The sequence below is a fragment of the Prionailurus bengalensis genome, chromosome A2 (assembly GCF_016509475.1).
Source record: "Prionailurus bengalensis isolate Pbe53 chromosome A2, Fcat_Pben_1.1_paternal_pri, whole genome shotgun sequence".
NCBI lineage: Eukaryota > Metazoa > Chordata > Mammalia > Carnivora > Felidae > Prionailurus > Prionailurus bengalensis.
This window is the reverse complement of record NC_057348.1, coordinates 97,708,471-97,732,990: the sequence shown is the minus strand read 5'-3', so window position 1 is coordinate 97,732,990 and position 24,520 is coordinate 97,708,471. Positions and strand designations below refer to the sequence as shown.

General features: G+C 34.4%; 1 protein-coding gene and 1 pseudogene across 13 annotated transcripts in view; one reads left to right on the top strand and one right to left on the bottom strand.

Moving 5' to 3' along the window:
- PPP1R9A (protein phosphatase 1 regulatory subunit 9A) overlaps positions 1 to 24,520 on the bottom strand; it is a 320,221-nt gene that overhangs the window by 107,633 nt on the left and 188,068 nt on the right. For all 13 annotated transcript variants that reach the window (XM_043588903.1, XM_043588901.1, XM_043588909.1 and 10 more), the window contains exon 5: positions 11,671 to 11,775. In XM_043588903.1, coding sequence (XP_043444838.1) covers positions 11,671 to 11,775 — 105 coding nt within the window. The remainder of the gene's footprint in view (positions 1 to 11,670; positions 11,776 to 24,520) is intronic.
- On the top strand, positions 22,749 to 22,881 carry LOC122488884 (annotated as a pseudogene).

Genomic DNA, 24,520 nt, shown 5'->3' with positions numbered 1-24,520 from the left:
CATGTCCAGGTATGAATCCAAAATATCAAGTGCATATTTATTTAAAAACCTCATCATTAATTTATATTTTTCTTTTGAGTGTTCTAACCTTTCCAAAATGGACAGGGCAATATTTAAGACCTTCAGATTAATTCATTTTTTATTATGTGTGACTACAATTCCTCCAAAATCCTCACCTCCAAAGTGCCATATGGCTCAGTGTCAAAAAGTCATTAAAAACATATGCTAGGGGTGCCTGGGTGGTTCAGTCAGTTAAGTTTCTGACTTCGGCTCAGGTCATGATCTCACAGTTCGTGGGTTCATGCCCCACGTCGGGCTCTGTGCTGACAGCTCAGAGCCTGGAGCCTGCTTCAGATTCTGTATCTCTCTCTCTCTCTCTCTCTCTGCCCCTCCCCTGCTTGTGCTCTGTCTCTCTCAAAAATAAAATAAACATTAAAAAAAATTTTAAAGCAAAAAAAAAAAAACATACGCTAGGGATAAAGCATGATGAATGCATAGTTATTGATCATATAGCAGTACCTGGAAGAAAGCATTTAAAGTTTAATGTAAATGGCCCTGAAAAACAAATATACAATATATTATTAGAAATTTCTCATACTGAAGCACACTCTCCTGTAACATCAATTTCCTATAACTGCTGTCCTCCAGTACTAGGATGGCTGTCTGCAGTAAAAAGAATACCTAAGTAAGAACACCTAAGTCTTTTCCTAGAGTCTACTCTTTCAAATGTTTTGCAATTGTTACTATGTCTTCTTAAAATTTTCTGTTTTAGGCAAAAGTTGGCAGAATCTTTAATTTTTATATATAGAAGGAAACAGTGTTTAGACCTTTCACTATCCTGGTCAGTCTTTCCTAAATAATCTCAAATGTTTCAGGGTTCTTCTCAAGATAGGGTATGCAACATTTTTTTTTTAATATATGAAATTTATTGTCAAATTGGTTTCCATACAACACCCAGTGCTCATCCCAAAAGGTGCCCTCCTCAATACCCATCACCCACCCTCCCCTCTCTCCCACCCCCCATCAACCCTCAGTTTGTTCTCAGTTTTTAACAGTCTCTTATGCTTTGGCTCTCTCCCACTCTAACCTCTTTTTTTTTTTTTCCTTCCCCTCCCCCATAGGTTTCTGTTAAGTTTCTCAGGATCCACATAAGAGGGAAACCATATGGTATCTGTCTTTCTCTGTATGGCTTATTTCACTTAGCATCACACTCTCCAGTTCCATCCACGAGGGTATGCAACATTAAACAGATACATTTTATTGTGGTATAACATTAATTAGTCTGTCCATCCGTCCATCCATCCAACCAGTTATTGATCACTACATAACAGGCAGCCTCCGAGATGGATCCAAGTGATCTCTGGCTCCTGATGTTCGAGTCTTGTGTAATTCTGTCCCCTTGAGAATAAGAGGGACTTGTTAACTCGCTTTTATCAAACAAAATACAAAACTAATGGAATGTCCCTTTGGATATTAAGTTATAAAAAGATGACAGATTCCATCTTGGGTACTGTCTTGGGTCACTTCCTCTGGGAAATTCAGTCTCCATGTTGTGAGGCATCCCTGTAGGGAGGCTCTCAGGAAAAAACCAGGAAATAGATCCCAGAAACTGTGTTGTTTCAAGTCACAAAATTTTGAGGCAATATGTTTTACAAGAACAGGTACACTAAGTCATTTACATAATAGTACACAAGATTCGAAAGGTCCCACTTAAAGCTGGAGACCCCCAAAAAAGGGTTCTTAAAATTATATCGCAAATCCACAAGTGAATAAGGAAAAGAGTCCAGACAAGAACTTAATATAGATTTTTTTTTCTGGTAAAAAATAAATAATAAAATGTTTTTTTACATAAAAGTATGCAGCACAACAACACATACGCACTGCTGAGGAAGTTCAGTTTGATTGCATTTGCCTTTCCTAAGTAGACACTGTCCTCCTTTCCAAATCACCATCACCATCAACATACTTAGTTAGCATGGTGCTTTTTAAATTAATCAGAACTGTTAGCATACGTTTAAAAAATCTGTTTTATTGAAGTCAAATTTACATATAATAAAATTCACCAAATTTATTTCGTATGAGTTTTCACAAATACACACACACACACACACACACACACACACACACACACAGCTGTGTCACAAATACAATAACCACAGTATAGCATAATTTCATTGCCTCAAAAATATTCCCTCTTAAATGCTTGCAGTTTACAGTACAAAAGCTTTTCTGTCTGCCTTCTTTTGGTCAATATAATAGCTCTGTCAGTCAAATATTATGTTGAATATATTGGTAATTTGTTTCTTTGTATTGCAAAGAAATATTTCATTACACAGGAATACAATACAATTTGTATATCCTTTATCAGTTAAAGGACATTTGAGTTGTTTCTAGCTCTTATGAACAAGGCTTCTATGAACATGTAAGTATGAGTCGTTTGGGTAGATATATGTTTTTATTGCTCTTGAATACATAGCTAAGAATAGAATTGCTGGCTGGTATGGTAAGTACAAGCTTAGCTTTATAAGAACCTGCCAAACTGTTCTGCAAAGTGGCTGTGCTATTTTGCATTCCTGCTGGCAATGAATGAATGTTAAATCTGCTCCACATCCTTGTCAATGCATAGTATTATCAGTCTTTTAAATTTCAGCCATACTAGTGGGTGTGTAGTAGCACCTCATTCTGGATTTAATTTGCATTTCCCCAATGATTAATGATGTTGAGCAGTATTTCATGTGTCTAACTGTAGATCTTCCTTGGTAAAGTGTCTCTTTAATTGATTTGCACATTTTTAATAGGGCTATATATCATCTTATTGAATTATAAAAGTTCTTCATATCTTCTAAATAAGAGCCCTTTATCAGATAATTGTTTTTGCAAATATTGTCTTTGGCTTGCTTTTTCATTTTCTTAATGGTATTTTTTGAACAAATGTTTTAAATTTTGATGTAGTTTAATTTATCATGTCTTTCTTTTATATTTTTTGCTTTTGTGTCTTAACAGATCTTTGATTAACCCAAGGTCATAAAGATTTTTTACCTGTTGTCTAGAAATTTTATAGTTTTAGCTGTTGCACTTAGATCTACAATCTTGAATTAGTTTTTGTATATGCTGTGGGGCAAAGGTCAAGTGTTTTTGTTTTTTATAAATGTGGTTATTCAATTGTCCCAGCACCATTTGAAAAGATTATAATTTCCCCCACTGAATTACTTTGGTACATTTGTCAAAACTCAATTGTTTGTGTCTATGCATGCATATGTTGGAACTCTCTTTTCTGTTCCATTAATCTATATTTCTATCATTATGCCTACACAAGACTGCTGTGATTAGTGTAGCTTTGAGGCAGCGAAAGTTCTCCAAATTTGTTCTTTGTCAAAAATATTAATTTCTACAAAAAATCTTATGGAGATTTTCACTAAGATTGTGCTTAGTATGCAGATTTGGAAAACATTGGAATTTTAACAACACTGAGTATTCTGATCCATGAACATGGTCTATTGCTTCATTCATTGAGGTTGTCTTTATTTTCTCTCAGAAACATTTTGCTGAAGTCAACAACATATCATGTCAGGTATTAAATATTTCATGTTTTGATGCTATCATAAAAGTTGGGTTTTTTTTTTCAGTTTATTTATTTTGAGAGAGACAGAGACAGTGTGAGTTGGGGAGGAGCAGAGAGAGAGGGAGAGAGAGAGAATCCCAACCAGGCTCTGTGCTGTCAGTGCAGAGTCCCATATCAGGCTTGAACTCACAAAACCATGAGACAATGACCTGAGCTGAAAACAAGTGTTGAAGGTTTAACCAACTGAGCCACCCAGGCACCCCACAAAAGTTGGTTGTAATCTGAATTTTCATTTTTTGTTGTTGTTGCTAGTATACAGAACAGAACTGATTTGTGTACATCAACCTATTGCCTGTAATCTTGTTTGACTCACTTATTAGCAGCATCCTTCATAGATTCCTCGGTATTTTCTACAGAGATGAACATGTTGTCTATGAATAAAGGGTTTTACTTCTCCCTTTCAATCAAAAATGTTTGCCATTTCTTACTGTTGCCTCAGTGACCTAGCTATGACCCATAGCACAATGCTGAATAGAAGTGGTGAAAGTGGACACTCTTAAATTGTTCTTATGCTAAAGAGAAAGCATTTGTCTCCCATCATTAAGTATGATATTAACTATAGGTTTCACTTAAATGCTATTTATTACTATGAGGAAATTCCCTTATATTTCAAATTTCCTGAGAGTTTTCTGTGGCTTACATCTACTGAAATGAGCATATGATTATTCTCCATTTTTCTATCAGTATGGAAAATTCCATAGGTTGAATTTCAAACATTAAATCAAACATGCATTCCCCCTCCCCCCAAAAAATGTCTCTTAGCCATAATGTATTATCCTTTTTGTATATTTCTGACTTTAACCTGTTAAAATTTTATTAAGGACTTTTGTATCTACATTCATGAAAAATATTGGCAGTAATAATTTTTATTTTAAATGCCTTTTTCTCACTTAAATGGTAATGCTGGCCTCATAAATATAGCTGAGATGTGTCCCCTCTTCTATGTTCTGGAAGAATTTGTATAGAATTCATGTTATTTCTCTCTCTAATGTTTGGTGAGATTCACCAATGAAACAAACTGGAACCGGAATTTTCTTTACTGGAAAGCTTTAACTCTGAATTCATCTTCATGTGTACAAACACACCCATACACACACTATTTTTTCTTGAGTGACCTTTGGTACTTTCTGATAGTATTGTCTTCGAAGAACTTAACTATTCTAAGTTGTAGTTATCAGCATAGTGTTCTTCATAATATTGACTAATCCTTATATGTGAGGTCTGTAATGATGTCCTCTCTTTTGTTCTAATTTATATCTTCTCTGACATAAATTATCCCAAAACTTACAGATGGTTTATCTTTCCTAGTTTCTCTGAGCCAAGAATTCAGGAGATGCTTGACTGGGCAGTTCTGCTTGGAGCTTCTCACTAAGTTCAATCTAATGTTGACTGGGGCTGCAGTCACCTGAAGGCTTTACTGAGGGTAGGGATCTCATTCCAAGGCGCCCCTCTCACATGGCTGGCAACTTGGTGCTGGCTGTTAACAGGCCTAAATTCTTCCTTGTGTGAACCTCTCCAGAAGGCTGTCTGATATGGTAGCTGGATTTCTCCAGAGCGGTGATGCAGAAATCCAAGGCAGAAGGTATAGGTATGCCTTTTATAGCATACCCTCAGAAGTCACACATCACTACTTTCTTTATACTCTAATCATCAAGGCTAGTCAGGAGACAATGAGGTGGAGGACTGAACAAGAGAGGCAATACTAGGAAGAGTGGATCATCAGAGGATTACTTGATGAATGCTATGTAGAAAATAATGGTAATGTGATAGAAACTGACTTGGACAACATAAAAAGCTTAATACAAGAAGAACTCATTTACTGAAAAAGTGACTTTTGAACTGAGAACTGATAAGACAGAATTAGCCAAGTAGAGATCACATGATTGTTTTTTTTGGAGGAGACAGAGAATGGTACAAAGGATAATAATTTGAACATATTACATTTGATGTGCTACATGAAACTTAATTACATTTGAAAGCCACATGAAGATCTCAAGCAGGAAGGTGAATAATTCTCAAGGTTGGATAAGAGAGGACAAACTTTAAGTAGAAAAAGGAAACAGAGAATGGGTCAGAACGGATAAAAAAAGGCCATGGCTTACAAATAAATTGGTAATATGGTTGATAAAATTGAGAAAACTCTTAGAATATATTAACAAAAACGTAAACAGATGGAGATGACAGAAAGAAGATGTTAGACAATATGGCCAAGATATCTAATCCCCATTTAATACTGGTTTGAGAAGAGAAAACCAAGACAATGAAAAATAAAGAAAATAATAAAATAATAATGGAAAAATTTCTCAAACTCAAGTGTTCAGACTGACTCCCAAGTAGAACTACACCAAACAAACAAACACAGATCTAGTTGTAGCCTGATAAAAATTTCAAAAATAAAATTAAGAGGGGGGAAAAATCCAAGACAGAAAACCGGACTACAAATCAGATTAATATTAAAATCCTCTTTACCAATTGTAGATATTAAAATACAATGGAAAATGTCTTCATAATACTAAAAGAAAAAGATTTTGAACCTCAAATACTATACCTAGCCATATTTCAGGGCAAAATAATCCATTTTCAGACATGCAAGCACCCTGGCAGCTATGGATGACCCAGAGGAAATCAAGAAGGCTAGAAATAAATTAAGTCAGTTTCCATTAGAACCTTTATGCTTTGAAACCCTCCCTTCCAGTGACACAGATTGAATGACATAAAATTACATTTCATTTTCTATCAATTCAGTCATACTACTTGATTCTAAACTGAATAATATTTTCATAAGCATAACATTATAAATACTGCCTATTGGTTTTAACTTTTTGAATGAATTTATAGAAAAACTACCCATGACAATTGTAGCTATGTATTAGAAAGTAAATGTTATAAACTCTTGCAAAAGTTTTTAACTGAAAAAAAAAACCCTGCTAGGTGAAAGCTTTACAACAAGCAATTATTAAATTTTCATCTAAAACTGAAAAATCAAGATATGAAGAAATGATTTATATTGGTACTTCCAAAGAGTTAAAGAGAAACTGGTAACAAGGGTCTGTCTCCTCTGCAGACTGTAAGGCCCTGTGCCTTTGTTGGAAATAGCTATACAACTGCCTCTCAGTTTTCCAGCAATCTACATGAACATCTAAGAAGGGATCAGAGTTTTGAGAAGGAAATAATAATCACCAATATTTCATTGAGGTCCAACTTTTTGTAGGCATTTATTACATGTATTAATTCATTTAATAATCATCACCAATGTATGGGGTAGGTACTATCATGATGCCCATTTTATAGGTGAAGAAACTACAGCACAGGGAGATTTAAACACTTCTATGAACTCATGTATCTAAGTAGTTAAACCAGAATCTGAATCCACGAGGTCTGGCTTCATGTGAAAAAAGGCAGTTACTAGAGAAAGATAATTATTCCTAGCACTAAGTGCATAAAGAAATATCAATGAATAAATTAAATAATACCAGAATCAGCTGTATGATTTTACCTATCCTCTAGCTTCACTATAATTCAAATACATTTTTTTATTGTCCACAGAGATGTAGCATAAGAGACTGAGTCAACTGTCTACATTTGGGACATCTGTGGCAAAACTATATATGGATACACACACACACACACACACACACACACACACATATATATACATATATATATACCCAAATACAAAAAATATCCAAATATATATACACACACAAAATATCCAAATATAAAAGATATCCAAAAATAAATGGAAGGTAGTTTGTATAACTTTGAATTAGTCTCCTAGTATCTATAGATTCCTACTTTCCTTCCACAGGTACACAACCAGTATTTTTATGTCTTTCAAACTAATCATTATTTTTCTAATGACCTTATAATTTCAAGTTTAAAAGTATTTTTCCCATAACTTTACATGGACCAACAGACATAGGCTCTTTTAAGGATCTCCAAGAAAAGCATCATTTAGTAAGTTCTGCTATAAAAAGGAATTGTGAATAAGTGGATAAACCTGCTGATTCAAACGATCTGAATCTCTACCCTTTAAATTATTTTTCACATAATGCAGGATCTGATAATAAGAATAGAACTTTTTTCTAACTTTTTAACTATATTACATTTGGCAAGTTACATTCTATTGACCACCAAAAAGATTATAGGTTTTTAAATAATTTACAACATTTTCTTTTTAGGTTTTCACCAGGTAAAATTGGAATACATAATAAATATGTTCAAATAAAAAATTTTTTGAAGAAGAAACATACAATAGAAACATACTAAATAGTAAGAATCTAAAGCAAAAGGAGAGCAGTAAATGTGTTATATGTAATATGTATTATATAGCATGAGACCACCTGGATTGACAAAGTACTCATCTTCAGAACTGCCTAGAGCATGGTACTGAACACTGGTCAGAGCTGTGAAATGTACTAACCAGGGACAAATGATGCTTTGCAAATATGGGTCCATGAATTGTTTGAAGGCAAGACAGACTAACTTGTCAAAACTGGTAATAACCGGATTTGTTACTTCTACCGGGATTTGGTAGAATCTAGGGGCTGTCAATGATTTCAGTGAGAAATCCCTACCATACATAGACTTTGCGCTTCTTGATACCAAGATGCTTCATGCACATGCCTGTGGTGGTTTAGAATCTGGAGACCAAGTCCTGTGAGGCCCAGTGGAAGGATGAGCCTGAGTCCTCCATGCCCACCCTGTTAATGCTCATCTTTCTCCTGCTGTTCCTGTGTTGCATCATTTCTGAGTATAAACTATTTGAATCCTGTGGGTCCTTTCCTAATCAATTACATAATTACATGATATAAACACAGTACTTACAGTGAGTGCTTCGTTTTAAGCGATATCAGTTAAGTGAAGGAAATAATAATCATTTACCGGAACCACTTGTTAACCATGGCCTAATGTATGCTTTAATTCATATAAATGATGTAGGGTTGAAAAACATACATATATCCTTGAAAGTTGCAACATTAAAATAGTTGTAATTTCTCTAGAGCATTAAAAATGTCATATTCATGGGGTCTTTGTTAGTAGTATTGGTTCATGAACTCAGGTATCGTAATTTTTACTTTACTAGAATAAAGTAGACTGAGGTCAGATGGAAAATAATTCTCTGAAAGTGTGGATGAAGTCACAGAACTTCACTGTATAATTTCGATTCACATCCAAATGGTGACACCAATTTCATACACATTTCAAGGAAATAAGTAAAAATCTTGACCTCCAATACTTAAGAAATAATCACCATTCAAATCTCAGTTTTGTTTTTCTCATCACCTCTAGCTTCACATCTTTCTCCTACTTGGATCTTTAGACCCACGGCTCTCACACATTCCTCCCAGGTCTGTGCCTACTAGTTAGGAAAAAAATCAAACTAAACTGACTAATTTTGTAGATATCATTTTTTGAGAATAAATGTAGTAACCACTAAATATGATAGCAAAGTCACCAAATAATAAGAAATTCAAAACCATACATATTTTAAATTCTCAGTTTTAAAAAGTTCATGAAAATACAGATCTTGTTTTTGGACCCTATTTTTGTATTAATACTTTATGAAGAACTACCACCTAAAATATATCCAGAGGATTCAAATATTTTTAATAAATTAAAATTGAGAAAAGACTTTTTCCTTATATTCAATTAACTAAGGCCCTGAGTTAAATAATTTGGGGGAACAAAGGGGGCCAAAGGTCCCATTTCAGTATCAAGACTTGTGCAAAGTGAATGAGGAAATAAAATGTATGCCTTTAAAATATGAAAGTAGAATGTGCTGTCACCTCAAGGTCAAAAAAATAGTATGAATGATGAGTGTTACCAGGAAGAAGAGATCACTAGGTAATATAGAGGTCAAGGAGGACTTCTTCAGGGCAAAGGAGCTGAAATATGTGCCTTAAGATAAATAGGTTCTAAACAGAAGACAGTGTTTTAAACAGAAAAAAATGGCAGACAGAAAGGTACGATAATAAAACAATAACTCACAAGGCACATTTGAAGGAATATGACTACACCAGTCCAACGGAACCAAAGTATGAACATAGAGAGAGGTAAGTGGTAAGACTGGATGATGAAAAAATTTTAATATCTGGATAAAGAGCTTAGATTCTGTACAGAATGGAGGGTCATTGAAGGTTTCTGAAGAAGAGAGGCACATAATGGATGCAGAATTATTATTTCTACCTATAGGTGTTAGACCTTCCAGTGCCAGAGTTACACAGAATGAGTCAATTCCTTTTTCCATGATAGACAGACCTTCCTAGATTTGAAAACTATTATTTTCCTCCACTAGGAGGAAGGATGAGAGGGACAGACTGAAGAAGGGAAAGACTGCAATCAGGGTAGAGTTAAGAAGTCATTTGCAATTTGGACAAGGCTTGAAGGAAAGGGATGGCTAGGATTTCATGTAACTGTAAACTTCTTTGCAACTGAAAAAATGTTCTTATAAAAAAAAGAAAAAGAAAAATAGTCTTCTAAGTTTAATGTATATCTCACTTCACTTTAAAATTCACTTCAAAGCCTAATTGGGGTAGCTTTTAAACCAAGTTCTATACTGACATAGGAAAGTGCTGTCTCAAAAACAGACAACAATCTGCAGAAAGACAAATCACCTGTCCTGAGGGAGCATCAGAGAGTTTTTTATCTATGCTCTTTCCAATTATTTCACATCCTTTTCTCAGGACTATGGGTATTCTTGGAGCATCAACACAGCACCCATAAAAGTCACAGATGTGTTCCTTAAACATTTCCTTCATCATTAAAGGAAATTTTCCAAATGAAACAGTCTAAATTCTAAAACTTAAACCCATGTTTGTGCAACATAAAGCATGCTGCAAAAAAATCCTCATGTTACTGTCTTTACAGAAATATTAACTCACTTGGTATTTTCAAAATATTTGGCAGTTCTATTCTGCTGATAACACTAAAACATTTGGAGACTTACCCATACTAAATAATGTCCCCTATATGTTCCTTCATAGGATTAATGGAAAAGTATTAAGACATAAGAAACACTGTATTTAAAAACAAATACCCTATGGGGCAGCTGGGTGGTTCAGTCGGTTAAGCATCCAAGGCTTGGTTTCAGCTCAGGCCACGATCTCACAGTTCATGAGTTCTAACAGCACATGAGTGCTAACAGCACAGAGCCTGCCTGGGATTCTCTTTCCCCCTCTCTCTCTGCCCCTTCCTGGCTCGCTTGCTCATTCTCTTTCTGTTTCAAAATAAATAAATCAACTTTAAAAAATACATACATACATAACTAACTTAGATGTAAATTAAAAAAATAAATAAAAATTAAAAACAAAACAAAAAATACATACATACATACATACATACATACATATATACATACATAAATGCCTTATGACCAAATAAAATGGATTTCTTAACTTGACCTTAGCTGGCTCAGGACTACTTTCTTATTTGTTTTCCAAGCTACAATTTTCAGAACCCCAGGATCAAATATAAATTTCAAGGTCTAAAAGAATGTACCCTCTGTACTTTAAATTGGCAAAGTTATAGTTTATCAAAGATTAGTCCTATAAAGTCTATGAAGAGACTTTTTAAATGCATTTATTAACCTTACATAATTTGGACAGTCTTTCTAAGAACCATGTACCACTGGATATAGGTATAATCAGCTCAATTTCAACTTATTGTATAACTGGTTTTATTAAAAGGATTTAGAGTCTAAATTCATATTTGTTGAGGATGTAAGCAGAAATTCTATCTAGTTAGGAACATTAACATAGTTCAGTAATTGACCATATTGATTCACACTGTATACTTCGTATCTTCATGCCTTTCTAAAATACCATAATTTTTGGTTTTAAATTACATTTGTATAAACAAATGTAATTTAACAAATATAACAAATATAAGCAAATAAGAAAGAAACATTAAAAACTAAAGGCAAGTTTTAAGTATTTAGATAAAATTCTCATTGAAATTACATACATCTATAGGTACAATTCTAGCAGGCTAAAATTCAACATAATATTAAGTAATGAAATTATACATATCTGAAACCACATATTTACCTGACATTGCCCTTGGTGTTTCTGAGAACTGTTGCAGCAAAATTCTGTGTGACACCCACCAAGCTGATTCCATCCACTTCCACAATCTGGTCATTGACTTGTATTCTTTGGGAAGAGGGGAAAAATTACCCATAATTAACTTTTCTGATAATACATTACCATTTTCAATACATGAGTTGACAAAACACTTGATATTTAAGACACTCTTATTGATCCAAAATTTGTTTTTTATACACAAGTTCCAGATCTTAGCCAAATGCTTAATGTTTTAAAAAGATTGTTTTGAAAAAATAGATAGAAGCAATACTAAATGGAGAGATTCAGTTTACTCAATATTCATAATCCTATCACAAAGAATTCATAACTGCTAATGTATGGCATACTTACATCATTTTTTTGTCCTTAATAAATTACATAAAACATAATACATCCAGCTGAAATACACTATGGGCCTCATACCTAGTCCTGCCTTCCACTTTTCCTCCTCAAGGAATTGCAGGGAATCCTTCCTATTCAAGTTGTACGCTTGAAATATATAATGCTCATAACAGTATATGAGTGCATGTGTTCAGACACATGTATATAAATGTATGTATTTATTTATGTTTAGGAGCAACACACAGTATTAGTGTTATTTAGTATATAATGCTTTTAAACATATATATATACACACACATATATACATATATATATATACATGTCTGTATACACACACACATATATATATACACACGTATATACATATATATATACATGTCTGTGTGTATATATATATATATGTATATATGTGTGTATATATATATGTATATGTTATATATACACCATTTTTTTATGTCTCAAAATGAAGTATTTCTTTTTTATTTTCTGAAGTATTTTCAAGTATTTCAATCATGGAAAAGTGCAGAGAAAATTAGCTAATAAAAACCCATGTACCAAACACCCAACTTTATCAAATCTCAGCACTGTGCAATATTTGAGTCATTTTTTTTTTCTAAAGGAATGTACTATGGAAAAGCTGAAGCCCCTTTATTATTTGCCTCTAATTCTAGTCTGCTCACTCTTTCCTTAGAGGTAACCATCATACTAATTTTGATGCTTAGTCTTCCTTTTGGGGTTTAGATGTAGAAATAACACATATATATGATATGCACAATATGCTTCACCCAGTGTTACGTATGAGATTTATCCATGGTTATAGAACCATTCTACTAGTTCATTTAAATTTATTTATTTATTTATTTGTATTTTGAGAGAGAAAGGCAGAGAGAGAGGGAGGGAGACAGAGATGAAAGAGGGAGAGAAAGAATCCCAAATTATGTTCCATGAGGTCAGTGTGCAAAGCCTGACACAGGGCTCAAACTCACGAAACCGTGAGATCATGATCCGAGCTGAAATCAAGAGTCAGACACTTAACCGACTGAGCCACCCAGGGGCTCCTCTATTAGTTCATTTTAACACCCGTGTAGCATTATCTTTTATGAATATACCAAAATATATTCACCCATTATTTTGCAGATGGACCGTTGTATTGTTTTCCATTTTAGCTCATACATGTCTCCTTATGCACACGTGTTGGATTTCTCTACAATATATAGCTAGAAATAGAATTCCTGAATCAAGGAACATAGGCTTTTTCAACTTAAACAGACCGACAAATTTTGTTCGAAATGCTATGCCAATCCATATTCTCAATAGCATTGTATGAAAGGTTCTGACTTTCCACACTCTCACCAATCTCACCTTGGTGAGATTTGGAACCTTTTAAATACTGGTGATCTCGGGGCGCCTAGGTGGCTCAGTTGGTTGAGCATCTGACTTGGGCTCAGGTCATGATCTCTCAGTTCGTGAGTTTGAGCCCCGCGTTGGGCTCTGTGCTGACAGCTCAGAGCCTGGAGCCTGCTTTGGATTTTGTGTGTCTCTGTCTCTCTGCCCCTCCCTCGCTCTCACTCTGTCTCTCTCTCAAAAATAAATAAACATTAAAAAAATTTTTAAAAAATACTGGTGATCTTGTAAGTGTAAAAAGATATCACATTGTGATTTTAATTGCATGTCCTTGATTACTAGTGTGGCTGCATGTACTTTTCAGATCTTCGAGTTATTTGTCCACTTCTGCAGACGGTTAGATCATGGGTTTTTTTTAACCATTTTTGTTGATGTTTTTGGGTTGAGTATCTTGTTCCTTATTGATTTATTGAAGATGTTCTTATACATCCTGTGTACTAACACTTTCTCAATGAAATACGCTGCAAATACCTTTGGCCCAATCCATAGCTTGTCCTTTCAGATTTCTCTGAAAAATGGTATTTTGAGGAAAAAAAATTTAAAACTATAATCACATTTGTAATTTCAGCTTTGTATTAGGTATTTCTGTGTTTTCTTTCAGGACTCCCTTTCTGCCTCAAAGTTATACAAACATTCTATACTTTCTTCTACAAGTTTTAACATTTTGCTTTTCTGCATTTAGTTATCTACCCAGCTATTTTTTTTTATTTAAGTTTATTTATTAATTTTTGAAAGACACAGAAAGAGAGAATGGGAGGGGTGGACAGAGGGAGAGAGAGGATCCTAAGCAGGCTCTGTGCTGATCAGTATGGAGCTCGACACAGGGCTCTATCCCACAAACTGTGAGATCACGACCTTAGCTAAAATTGACAGTCAGACACTTAACTGATGGAGCTGCCCAGGCACCCCTGGAAATTATTTTTTATTATAATATGTGTTAGTGATCTATTTTTATTTTTTCCAAGTGTTATAAACAATCTGCTTAACAACATTTAGTAAGAGTTCACTTTTTCTCCATTGATTGTAGTGCTACATCTGTCAGGGTTTCAAATGTGTATCAAGATGTTTTGGGTTTTCTATTAGTTTCTACTCGTCTGTTTGTCTATCTCTGCATACTCCATTGCTTCATAGTAAGTTTTGACATTTCATAGGACAATTCCCTCTACTTAGTTCATTGTCCTCAAATTTTTCTGAACTATTCTTGAGCTTTTTCTCTTCATAATTAATTTTGGACTTACTGGACAAGTTCTATAAAAACACTTGTTGAGGTTTGAATAAAATCATACTGATTTTTAGATTACTTCAGGGAAAACTAACATCTTTATCATATTGACTCTTCCCATCAATAAAACTTGTCTATATAATTACTCTGGGCAAGTGTTGGTTGTATCATGTGTTGCTGCCATGTGTTCAGTTATTTAAAGCTTGAAAACAAGGGCAAAAAGGAGAGCAACCTATCTTTTTTATGTGATGTAGGTGCATTATTTAACAGGTCCAACCAAGGATAATTTGGGGGAATGTATTTTAATTGATCCACTGTTTAAAATTGATTAAAATCCTGGATATACTTAAGTTGTATGTTAATTTGTAGATTTTTGTCCTGAATAAACTCAGATACTTTTCTTCTGTTAAAAAGATAATCTCATAGGCCATGGTTTATTTCCCTGTAGAATATTAACTAGTTTTATGTCTAACTTAGCAATGTTACTTTATTAATGTTCTAATACTACTTTATTAAGTAATATTGCCTTGAACTATGTTCTTCTAAAATGTCCTTTAAATCACATTTACCATCTCACTGGTTCTCTCATTAATTAGTGAGTTTAGTAAAGTCTAATACATGTTCATTTTTTATGTACCAAAGTCATTTTTTAACTCTCTGAATATTAGCCTACAATAGCTTTGGAGGTTCCACCAAGATGCCACAGTGGATTCACAAAGCCAATTCAACTGTCATCACAGAAATGCACTTCATGGGCTGTTTAAGCCCAGGCACCTATTTGCTTGGTCTCCACAGTGATGCCAAAGCAGCAATAATGCGCTATGTTTGTTAACATGGTTTTTTTCTGACTTAGTACTTTTGAATTTTTTCTGGTTTTGGTCATTTTGGTTCTGGATCTAGTTTGCACTAGACAGCAACAACAATAAATAATTCCCCACTGGTAGCAGTAATGAGTACCACTGTAATTTTATAATCTGACTTCTTGAGATGGCTATCGGGATTCTGGGGATCTATTATCTCTTGTGGGAGATGGCAAAGAATTTGAGTTCCTCTCCTTTAATTTGTTTTTTGACTATTTGTGGGCTTAGGCTATTTCATATAAAATTTCATGGACACTAGAAAGGAAAATAGCCTTTTGAAATCCTGACTGGTGAGTTTTTATGTTTCTTTGATTACTTAAAGCTATTTCTGAGGTTGCAGAACTGAAGTTACATATTCTCTGTGTTCCTGTAATTGAGAAAAGCCGTTATCTCTCACCGTGTGTGCGTGAAATATGTTCCTAACATAGAAGGGTATTAATAAATTAAATTATAAAGTCTTGGAATTGAAAGGAAGGATAATCTGGTTCATAGAGAATAGTAAGCATTTTCAGAAATCTTCTCTTCTAGTATCTTAACAAAGAAAAAAATCTTTAGAGATTCTTCTAGAAGCTCAGAAAAATTTTTATAGAGAGCCCAGTTCACGTAATAAAAGTCAATCTTTAGAAATAAGACTAACTTAATAATTTTTGCTTAAAATACATACCTATGTTTTCTCCATGATTTTGTAAAGGTGTGGGCTTGTATTTTCCAAATAAAGAGACTAGTTAATCTGAACTTCCTAATATTCTGATATGGATACACCAGGCACCATGTGCAGTATCCCTACATAAAGTTTCACAAGCATAAAAAAATTGCGTTTAAACTGAATCATAATTCTGACTTTTATATCAATAGTAATTATGTTTTAAAAGTATCATCTTAAAACATGATTTCCAAGATTCTTAGTGATCTCCAAAACCTTAGTCATAAAGCATATAATATAAACAACTCTGCTTCTATCAAAATGTTATAGGGTGGCTCAGTCGGTTAAGTGTCTGACTCCTGGTTTTGGCTCAGGTCATGATCTCATGGTTCGTGAGTTCGAGCCTCTGCGCTGACAGCATGAAGCCTTCTTAGGATTCTCTCTCTCCCCCCCTCTATCTCTGCTCCTCTCTCTCAAATAAATAATCTTAAAAAAATAAAATGTTATAAAGTTACTATAGCTTTGCATCGTATTCATGAATGTGTTTATCTTTACACTTCAGGAAGATGTAAAAATAGTGTGTGTGGCTGCAGAAATTATGGCTGCTAGTCTGGTATTGTTTGTGTATGGTAGGCAATTATTATCAAGTTCTTATCTACTTGCAAAGGTTGTTAACCAGAAGCTGGTTAAGTAAACTGTCAATTAAATGTAGTATGGATAATTGATGCTATGCCAGCAGCAACAGTTATAGAAAAAATATAATTGTGTAGGTGAAGTAATGGGAAGAATTTCTTTTGAAAGGAAGGACGGACAGTAGGTTAGCCCGTTCTAGAATATGAGAGAACATAATGAAGACCAAAAATTGAGTGTGTATAGCAAGTTGAAGAAGGTTTGAAGAAGTGATTTTTATTTGCTTAGGTTTCTACCATCTGAAGCCAAAAAGAAGCTACAGAATGAGCTGAATTTTTTCTGCAATGCATTCAGTTTTGAAGTTATTCATAATATAATTTAGAAGAAAAGAGTAAAATTCTTTTATTACTACAGTTACACAGAGTGAATCAATTCCGATTTTCATGATATCCCTTCATATATTTGAAAACTGCTATTATATTCCTCCATTAGGGGTAAGGATGAGAAAAGAATGACATAGAAAAGAAAGATTAAAATCAGGAAGACAGTTAAGAAGTCATGTGCAATTTGTAAAAAGCTTGAAATGATAACAGCACAAAATTATGAATGAGAGTTCTTTTACTTCATATCCTCACCAGCATTTGATGCTGTTAGTGTTTTGGATTTTGGCCATTCTAATAGGTATGTAGTGGTATCTCATCATTGTTTTAATTTGCAATACTCATATTGGGAGAAAACATTTATATATCATATATCTGATATGGGGCTTATATCTACAGTATTACAAATAATAGTTATAACCCAATAACCGAAAGACAACCTAATTTAAAACTAAGTCAGGAAAAGACAAATATCATATGATCTCACTTATATCTAGACTCTAGAATCCAAAACCAACAAACAAACCAAAAACAAAGCTCACATATACAGAAAACAGGTTGGTGGTTGCCAGAAGGTAGGGGGGGTGAGAAGTGGGGGTGGATGGAATGGATGAAGAGGTCAAAAGGTACAAACCTCCAGCTACAAAATAAATAAGTCATGGGGATGTAACATATAGCATGGGGACTATAGTTAATAATACTGTATTGCATGTTTGAAAGATGTTATGTAAAGTGCATCTTAAAAGTCCTCATCACAAGGAAAAAATAATAATTTGTGACTATGTATAGTGATGGATGTTAACTAGACTTACTGTGGTGTTCATTTCACAACACATACAAATCATTATGTTATACACCTGAAATATAATGTTATACGTCAAGTATATCTTAAGAGGAAAAAAAAGTGGGCAAAGGATCTGAATAGGCATTTCTCTAAAGTAGACACCCAAATGGCCAATAAGCACATGGAAAAGATGCTCAACATCAACAGCGATTAGGGAAATGCAAATCAAAACTAAAATAAGATACCTCTTCACACCCCCACTCAGAGATGGTTATGCCAAAATACAGATAATAACAAGTGTTCATGAGGATGTGCAGAAATTGTAACCCTCATGCATTATCAGAGGCAATATAACATGGTACATGCAGCTACTTTGGAAAACCATCCAGCAGTTCCTTAAAACGTTAAACCTAGAGTTACCACATGACCCAGAAATTCCTCTCCTAGGTATATACCCAAGAAAAATGAAAACATGTCCACACAAAAATCTGTACATGAATGTTCAAACCAGTATTCATAATAGCCAAAAAGAAGAAACACCCAAATATCCATCAACTGACGTCAGAATAAACAAAATGTGGTATATCCATTCAATAGACTATTATTTGGAAATATAAAGGAATTAAATGTGATACATGATACAACATGGATGAACCTTGAAAACACCATACTGGTGAAAAAAAGCCAGTCACAAGAACTACGTATTGTAGGATAGTTCCATTTATATGGAATGTCCAGAAAAGTCAAATATCTACAGACAGAAAGTAGATCAGTGCCTAAAGTGGGGGTAAGGGAGGGAGCTGGGAGAAAAGGAAAGTGATTGTTAATGGACATAGGGTTTCTTTCTGGAGTGGTCAAAATGTGCTACAATTAATTGAGGTAATAGTTACACACATCTTGAATATTCTGGAAATGACTGAATTCTATAATTAAATAAGTGATGACATGTGAATTACATCTCAATACAAATGTTAAACATTAATCTTAAAGAACAACTTTATCCAAAGCACTACCAGCCTCATCATGCTAATAAAATATATTTCTAAATCACTTAGTGTAGCTGTCAAGTTTCTTCAGCATTGGGTCTTAAACTAATTCTGACATTTTTATCCCACATTATCCTTCTTGACATTTAAACTTTTATCACTCTGCCCCCCATCTGCCTCTACCCCCTCTCCCATTTCACCATGCACAAGACTGGATTATTGTATGCATAAGACATAGGAAGTGTTCGTATTTAAAAATCTTTGGTTGACTATTGTGCTAGAGGGTGGGTTCATTAAAAATTAATTAATAGACTAAATATTACAGCGAATTAAAAATTCTAGTATGCAGCATGTATCTCCCTTTTTCCCATTTGATCCTTGTGGTTAAGTCCATTACTCTTTTCTCCCATAGAGCAGGTCCAGGATCACTTTCTCCTTTTGTTAATCATTCTTCTCAGGACTTTAGAAAAGCATGCTCCTCTTTAGTTCTCTCGAGCTTACTCTCTACTCCCCGTAAGTGGAAAGATGGATGCATCCACAACTATCTCTCCCTACTCTCATTCCTTCTCTTCCTTCTACAAAGCAGGGAGAACGTGGGCTTTGCTCAGACGTTCTTAACCATTTGAACCATCCTTCATACTTTTTGCCCACATAGCCTCTTTCTACTCTTCCTCTAGGTCTAAGGAAGCATTGTGGTGGTAACATTATAGACTTGTCTTAGAGGGAAAAAAAAAGAAACAAAAACAAAAACAATAAAGTCCTTTAGCCAACTCTAGACTCACCTACCTTAAACACTCTGCCAGATTAATTTACTCATGATGAGGTTGTGAGTCATGGCTTTGTGTTATTTGTTTCATATTTTCCTTTATGTATTGTACACATAAAACTGAACTAGAGCTCCCACCTGAGGGAGTTAGGAGAATTGAAATTCAGCCTTTATGCTAGCTGTCAAGCCATGTACCCATAAGGTGGCATACTTCTGTGAGAGATGCATTTTTCATGTTTGCACAAAAGTACAGTATGAGGTAGTAGTAGTCCTACCATACTGGACAGGATAGTCTAGAGCACCAGTTCCTAGGCTGCCTGATTGCAACAGAATAAAATGGAGGAACATGGAAAATGACAGATTCCTGGAGTTGCACCTCCTCTAAAATTCTTGTTCATAAGACGTGGAGTAAAGCACAGGATAGACATTTGAGCCGTTTCCTGATTCTGTCTATTAGGACTAAAATTGTCATTCACAGACAAGTTTTAACATAAATATATGCTTTCATTTCTCTTGGAAAATACCAAAGAGTTTAACTGCTGAATTGAAAGGTTAAGTATCTGTTTAACATTAAAAGAACTGCCAAACTATTGTCCTAAGTGGCAGTAAAATTTTACATTCCCACCAGTCACGTATGAGTATTCCATTTCTCAACATCCTTGCCAACATTTTATATTGTCAGTGTTCTTTAGCCATTCTAGCAGGTGTGCAGTGGTATCTCAATGCGGTTTTAATCTGCATTCACCAGTGACTAACGATGTTGAACATATTTTCATGTGCTGCTGGCCATTCATATATCCTCCTCTGTGAAACAGCTATTAAAAAATCTTTTGTCCATAGTTTTTAAATTGGGTTGTTGTTACTGAGTTGTAAATGCTCTTCACATTCTGGATACAAGTCCTTGTATATATGTTTTGCAAATATATTGTCCTCGTCTATACTTTCTCTTTTCATTTCGAAACTGTGCCTCTCAAAGTATAAAAGTGATTTTAGTGAAATTCAACGTGTCAGTTTTTTTCTTTGATGGTCCATGTTTTGTGACCTGTTAAATGTGACAATACAAAGATTTTCACCTATGCATTCTTTTTATAGGTTTCATTGTTTAAACTCTTAGGTCTAGACCTATGATTAATTTTGGCTAATTAATTAATCCAACGTAATTAATTATGGTATGGTAACATTTGTGGCTCAGTTTTTTTCCCCATATGGATATCTAATTCTTGTACTGCTATTTGTTGAAAAATATTACATATTTTAGCACTGAGTTACCATGGTACTTATACTGAAAGTCAACTGACTCTATGTCTCAATCCTTTTTTTATTGTTTTTTAAATGTTTATTTATTGTGAGAGTGAGAGAGCTAGCAGGGAAGGGGCAGAGATAGAGGGAGAGACAGAGAGAGACTCCCAAGCAGGCTCTGCCTCTCCCAAGCAGGTCAGCACAAAGCCCGATGTGGGGCTCAAACACATGAACCATGAGGTCACGATCTGAGCTGGTATCAGACTCAGATGCTCAACGAACTGAGCTACCCAGGTGCCCCTATATGTCTCCATCTATTCCTTACTTTCTATTCTATTCCACATATTGCCATTTTTATATATTTATTAGATATTAAATATTTCTATTTTATACCAATATTACATAGTCTTGGATACTGAGGCTCTATAATCAATCTTGTCAAATTGGGTAAGGTCAGTCTCTAACTTCATCTTTTTCAGAACTTTTATTCTAGGTACCTTGCCTTTCCTATGCATTTTGGAAAGAGCTAATCAACTTCTTTAAAAAAAAATCCTGCTGGGATTTTAATTGAGATTTATTTGAATCTACAGATGAATATGAGGCCATGTGACATGTTAACAATATTGAGAATACTGTTATAAAAATTGTCATATCTCTATTTGTTTACCTAACCTTAGTAACATATTACCAACAACTAGTATGAACTCAACTACATTTTCATTTTTAAACAACACCCTCACAAAAATAATAACTGTAAGGCAAGCCATACCCTGAGAAGACTGTACACATTCCTCCCTTTGTATCTTTTACACATTTGCCCGTATATCCCTTCTCTGCCCTCTCGAAAGCCTTCTTCTAAAGGCCCAGTTCAAATACTAACTTCTCCTTCGGCATTAACCTGTTTACTCGAGCCTAGTGGTCTTTTTCTATCCTTTGAACCTCTCCTACACCTTATGTTTTACACCTTCACCTAATGTTACATGTTTCCAGATAATTGTTTAATATTTCTTGAGGTATAAGGTTTCCCTGAGCAGATAAATTGCAAACTTCTTGGGTCTTACATCTGAGCCTGGAGCAGTAATTATGTACTGCTAATCCTATTAAGCCATTTTTGGAGAATAAAGGAAAAGAAAGAACTCCTGTTACATGCAGTTTTATTCTCTGGATGGGACAAAGTTAAATGTCCATTTTTAACATAACATTTTTTATACACTGCTGTTGATAAGACCCAAAAGATGCAAATGTTCCACTTACTGGCTCCCTTCCCATTATTCTGTTTATGCCATTCCCTTTTCTGCGACAACATCTTCTCTTGGTCATTTGTTATTTAAATATTTTTCTAGAAAACATCCTTCCTGATTAAATGTTACTTAATCTAAGTATCATTTTTTTTAACTTTCTACCTTTGTGCATGTGTATACATAATTTGTGTAACATGACTTAACATTTCCTTGTGTTATTTTATAAAAGTTAACTTGTGTAGGGATGTGTTGAGGGTGGGGACTTTGTCTTATAAGTTGATTCTAAACTACTTTAATGGCTAAAACTATGACTTTATTTCTTCTTAACCTTTGCATAAAATAAAGCATAATGCTATGGAAACAATTGCTCAATACATGCTTTGATGACAACAGTTCCTCAATGTCTCCGAGTAACCAATGACTACAGTTGTACAAGTACAGCAGTTCTCCAAGAACCTTTCATGGCAGTTCAAGTGCCTGATTTACTAGTATCTATGGAAGAGAAAGGCAAGAAGAAAATTCTTTTTCTTTCAAATATTTAAAGTAGCTTTGCGCAGTGGCAGTATCATAGTCAATGAGGTTTATCCGAGGTGTGATTATTGCTAATTCAAATATTTAAAGTATACTTCGTATTTTGAAAAACCAAATTAAAGTTGAATTATAGAATCTGAAAGATGAACACAGTTGGCCTTCCAGAAAAAATAAAGCTAAAAAGCTCAAATTCTCAAAAGGAAAATCATTGTTATATTTTTATAAAATGAAAAGATGATAACGTGACTTTAATTAGGCAAGAGCATTTGATAAGAAGGATATTTTAAAAAAAGACAGAAGTTTAAGGATGACTGAAAGGAGTAATAAATAAAGGACTGAAAAATTTTAAAACGGGTTATCTTTTTAAGCTAATATGTACAGGACTGGCATCTACTGGTGAGGGGAAATAAAAGGAAAAGCAAATATAGGTTTTTACATCGTCAATAGACAGAGTAATCATAGGTGAAAGAAAATCAGGGTGATGATTATCTTAATGGACAAGAACAAAAGAAGTACAAGCAAGGTCAAAGAAATTTCTGAAAGTACACATGCTTGTACAGAATAATTTAGATAAAATGCAATGAAACAAATACAATTAAAGGGACATTTCTAAGTAGTCTAATCAGAAGGAAGATAGCACAAGTGCTAGAAAAATATAAGTAGAGAAAATAATATGCTTGCTTCATTGATTTGATTGATTCATTCAGTCAGTAATTTAGTAAGAGTGAGTCAATCTTGACTGTATTCCAAGAACAATGAGAGTTATTGGGATACAAATTTGATTGAAGTATGGGGCTTGTGTGAGAATCTCTCTCTCTCTCTCACACACACACACACACACACACACACGTATGCCAGTACAGGGGTATGTGTGTATGCTGCAGAGACTGGAGACCTGGAGTGTGCTAAGCTACACAAAATATTACAGTAAGTGTGCTAAGAAAGGTATAAAAAATAGATTGATATTAAGAGGAGAGGGCTATTGACTTTGTGAGGTGAAGGTTAAGTGGAACCAGAGCAAAGAAAAAAACTGAGAATAGATGGATTCACAACGAAGTCGTGGTGTTCTTGCAAATAAGCCAAGAAAGTCACCAGCCATATACAATGCTATCAAAATAAACAAACAGAGATGTGACCCCCCACAAAAACTAGAGACTACTGGAAATTACCTTTAGGAAAAATAACAGAACAAACATTAAAAACTAAAGTTATAAGGAAATTTGACCAAAAAAGACTGAACACTAGAAGTGGAATCAATCCATTCATGCACAGGTTTGAGTGCTTATCAAAAGTCTAGTACCAGTATGTTGCATGTGGTCCCTGCTCTCAATGATTTAACAATGAATCTATGGATACACACTCAATACACATGATATGATGACAAAAAAACATAAATGGATGTACTACAGACCATTATAGTCAAGTGTACAGAGGCCGAGAGTTCAGCTGGGCTCAACCAGTGACCTTCAAATGGTTTCAATGATGAACGGGACACTAAGTTTAACCCTGAAGTAAAAGACAATGAATGTTGAGAAAAATAGGACTTGGGGAAGGGTGAAGAGTATAAAAGGAAGTATGGAAGTAAGAAAAGAATCTGGGTCTCAGAGTTGCTGAGACCAAAATTTCAATCCTAAAGTTTTCACTTACTGATAATCTAAAAGTCCCCAATGCTGTTTCCCCCTCTGTATGTTGTTTTAGGAATATTTTTTAAATTTGTGAGATGTAAAGAAATAGAAAAAGGAACTACTGGAAGATAGAAAAAGAAAAGAGCTAGAAAGCAGATGGC